We start from the raw sequence: 3619 nt of genomic DNA on the forward strand, positions 1-3619 counted from the left end.
AAAAGAGGTTCTTTCATTCACATTCAGAACATATTTACAAAGTCATTTTTGTGCCGGCTAGTTCGCTACTGATGGTATTTGCGAAGGTTCTTTGAGTTCCAGGCATGGGGTAGTAGTTGTTCCTCGAGTGTTTCCAGTCTATAACTTCCCGGACGAATCACCTCTTTTACTCGGTAAGGCCCCTCCCAGGTCGAGGAAAGTTTTCCGACCTTCTTGGGTTGGGAGATGGCAGCTTTCCTTAAGACTAGATCTCCAACTCAAAACTCCCTGGGACGAATTTTGGAGTCATGATAGCGAGATACTTTCTGCTTGTAGGCGGCGACTCTTATTCGGGATTCTTCTCTGGCCTCCTCTAATAAGTCGAGATTCGCGCGGAGCCCGTCACCGTTGAGCTGTTCGTGGAAGCTGGTGATTCTGGCGGACGGGGTGCCCACATCGACAGGTATTACCGCCTCTGTTCCGAAGGACAGGTTGAATGGTGATTCACCCGTTGGTGTGCGCGGGGTGTGGCGATACGCCCATAGGACATGATAGACTTCGTCTGCCCATCGGCCAGCTTTTTCGTCCAGTCTTTTCTTTATCCCTTGAAGTAGAATCCGATTTGTGACTTCCGTCTGCCCGTTGGTCTGTGGGTGGGCTACTGAGGTGAACCTCTGCTCAATTTTCAGGTCGGAGTAAAACTTCTGAAAGTTTCGGCAGTCGAACTGTTTGCCGTTATCCGTTATCAAGGCGCGAGGGATCCCGAATCTACAGACCACTGATTTCCAAAAAATGTTCTGCACATTCTGCTCGGTGATCTGGGCTAGAGGTTCAGCCTCCACCCATTTGGTGAAATAACCAATGGCCACCACTATGAAGGTGCGCCTTCCGAAGGCCGGCGAAAAGGGGCCCAAGATATCCAACCCCCAAATCGAGAAAAGGGTAGCGGGCTGATGATTGGAGCCATAGATACAGCGGGCTGATGAATGGTGGGGGAGAACTTTTGGCATCTCTCACACCTCTTGACCAGGGTCAGTGCGTCTTGTCTCAATGTCGTCCAGTACAGACCTCTCAGCAAAACTTTGATCGCCAGGGCCTTGCCCCCAAGATGCTCTCCGTAAATGCCTTCATGTGTCTCTTGCAGGGCGTACGCGGCATCGCTGGGCCGGAGACACTTTAAGTACGGGAGGGTGTAAGACCTTTTGAATAGGTTCTCTCCATCGAGTGAAAAATGGGCTGCTCTTTGTATCACCTTGCGCGCCTCTCTCTTGGCCTCGGGTAGTCTCCCATTACGCAGGTAGTCGACGATTTCGTCCATCCAGCAGGACTCGTGTTCCACCTGCATTGCTTCAGCAGCCCTCCTCTCGATACTGGACGTTTGCAAGAATTCCATGCGTATATTCCCGAGGGTCGTGTATCCAGACGCGGCTAGCTTAGATAGTACATCTGCTTTTGTGTTCTCTGTTCTGGGGATTCTGACGACCTCAAAACTTTTGAACTTGGAGGATAGGTGGCGGACGTGGGAGAGGTATTTAATCATACGCTCGTCGTGGGCTTCGTATACCCCTTGAATCTGGTTGGCGACCAACTGGGAGTCACAGTAGGCTTTCAATCTCTGGGCGCCAGTCTGGGTTGCAAGATTCATTCCGGCGAGGAGTGCTTCATATTCAGCCTCATTGTTAGATGCGCGAAACCCGAACCTCAGGGCGTAGTCGAGGGTGAAACTGTCCGGTCCGGTTAAAACCAGACCGGCTCCACAGCCGGTCTTGTTTGAAGATCCGTCGACGTGCACCTCCCAGAGTGATTCGGCGGTTGAAGGACCCTGTTCAGCTGGTGGTAGGGGGATGATTCCTGTCCCGGCTCCTTCTTCAGCGGGCTCGCCAGCTGCGATTGCACTTTTCGCTGCTGGGGCTTGGGCGACTTCAGGTTCGGTGATCTGCTGGGGGATGGAGCATTCAACTACGAAATCTGCTAGTACTTGAGCCTTGATTGCGGCGGATGTCAAATTCACTCAGTTCTACGGCCCATTTAACGAGTCGTCTCGAGGTGTCCGGCTTATGAAGAACTTGCCTGAGCGGCTGGTCAGTTAGGACCCTTATCGTGTGAGCTTGAAAATACGGTCTCAACTTCATGGCGGCCATCACTAGCGCGTAAGCCAATTTCTCGACCCGCTGGTACCTTATTTCAGCATCGTGCAAGACTTTATTAACGTAGTAGACCTGCTTTTGTTGGCTCTGCTCTTCACGAACTAGGACTGCTGCCAGAGCCAGGCTCCGGTTTTGTCAATAGCGGTGGAGAGGACAGATATTGTTTTAACTCCTCGAAGGCGGCCTGGCATTCCTCTGTCCAGGGCGCCGTCTTGAGCCCTTTCACTGCGTTAAAGAAAGGGAGACACTTCTCTGCGGATTTTGAGATAAAGCGTCCCAGCGCGGCTATCATCCCTATCAGTCGCTGCACTTCCCTTATGGTTTTCGGCGGAGTGAGCTCCACCACGGCCTTGATTTTTTCCAGATTGGCCTCTATGCCTCTTTGGCTAACCATAAACCTTAAGAATTTTCCCGAGCTGACGCCGAAGGTGCACTTGGTGGGATTAAGCTTCATCTTATTGTCTCTCAGGACTTGGAATGTCTCTTCTAGATCGGAGACATGATCTTGCGCGCTTCGGCTTTTGACCAGCATGTCGTCGACATAGACTTCCATGTTGCGGCCGATCTGATTCCGGAAGAGCTTGTTTACGAGCTCTGATACGTGGCCCCGGCATTTTTCAGGCCGAAGGGCATGACGCGGTAGCAGTAGGTCCCCTGGTCTGTTACAAAGGAGGTTTTCGGGATATCTGACTCATACATTCTGATCTGATTATATCCGGAGAAGGCATCCATGAAGCTCAGTAACTCGTGACCTGCAGTGGCGTCGATGAGTTGATCAATCTTTGGAAGCGGGTAACTGTCCTTGGGACAGGCTTTATTCAGATCAGTGAAGTCGACGCAGGTCCTCCACTTCCCATTTGCCTTTTTTACCAGGACTACGTTTGCCAACCAGTCCGGGTACTGGATTTTTCGAATGAAGTCAGCCCTTAGGAGCCTCTCCACTTCTTCCCTGATCGCCTGCCGCCTTTCGAGGGCGAAGTGTCTTCTTTTCTGCTTTACCGGCCTGCAGGTCGGGTCAACACCTAGTCTGTGCGTGCTGACCTCCGGGTTAATACCGGGCATGTCTGCGGGAGCCCATGGGAAGACATCTGCGTTGTCCTGAAGAAACTGGGTGAGGCTGTGCCGGGTGTCGTCATCTAGAGAGGAGCCGATCTGAACCACCTTCTCATCATCATTTTTGCACAAGGGGATGGAGACGAGGTCCTCGGCTGACTGAGCTCCCTGAGCTTCGTCCCTCAGGTTGAGTAGCTCGATTGGCAATGACTCTGTCGCGTTTTTGCCCTTGAGTGCCATTGCATAACACTCCCTAGATTGCGGCTAGTCTCCCCTCACTTCCCCAGCGCCGCTTGGCGTAATAAACTTCATCTTCTGGTGATAAGAGGATACCATGGCGCGGATCAGGTTCTGGCCAGGCCGTCCTAAAATAGCGTTATAGACCGAAGTGGCCCTCACTACTAGGAAGTTGACCATGGCGAAGGCTTGGCAGGGTGGCT

At 52.2% G+C, this 3619-nt stretch overlaps 1 protein-coding gene across 1 annotated transcript; it reads right to left on the reverse strand.

The window, feature by feature from the left end:
• Positions 1–257: 257 nt before the first annotated feature.
• LOC143869860 (uncharacterized) lies at positions 258–3419 on the reverse strand. Its single transcript, XM_077376420.1, has 3 exons — positions 3168–3419; positions 1232–1915; positions 258–929 (listed from the first exon to the last, which is right to left on the reverse strand). Exons 1-3 carry the CDS (start codon positions 3417–3419, stop codon positions 258–260), a joined length of 1608 nt encoding a protein of 535 aa, XP_077232535.1.
• Positions 3420–3619: the final 200 nt, after the last annotated feature.

Source organism: Tasmannia lanceolata, unplaced genomic scaffold (genome assembly GCF_043159265.1).
Source record: "Tasmannia lanceolata isolate RefF3 unplaced genomic scaffold, GAP_Taslan_0.1 ptg000003l, whole genome shotgun sequence".
Classification (NCBI taxonomy): Eukaryota; Viridiplantae; Streptophyta; class Magnoliopsida; order Canellales; family Winteraceae; genus Tasmannia; species Tasmannia lanceolata.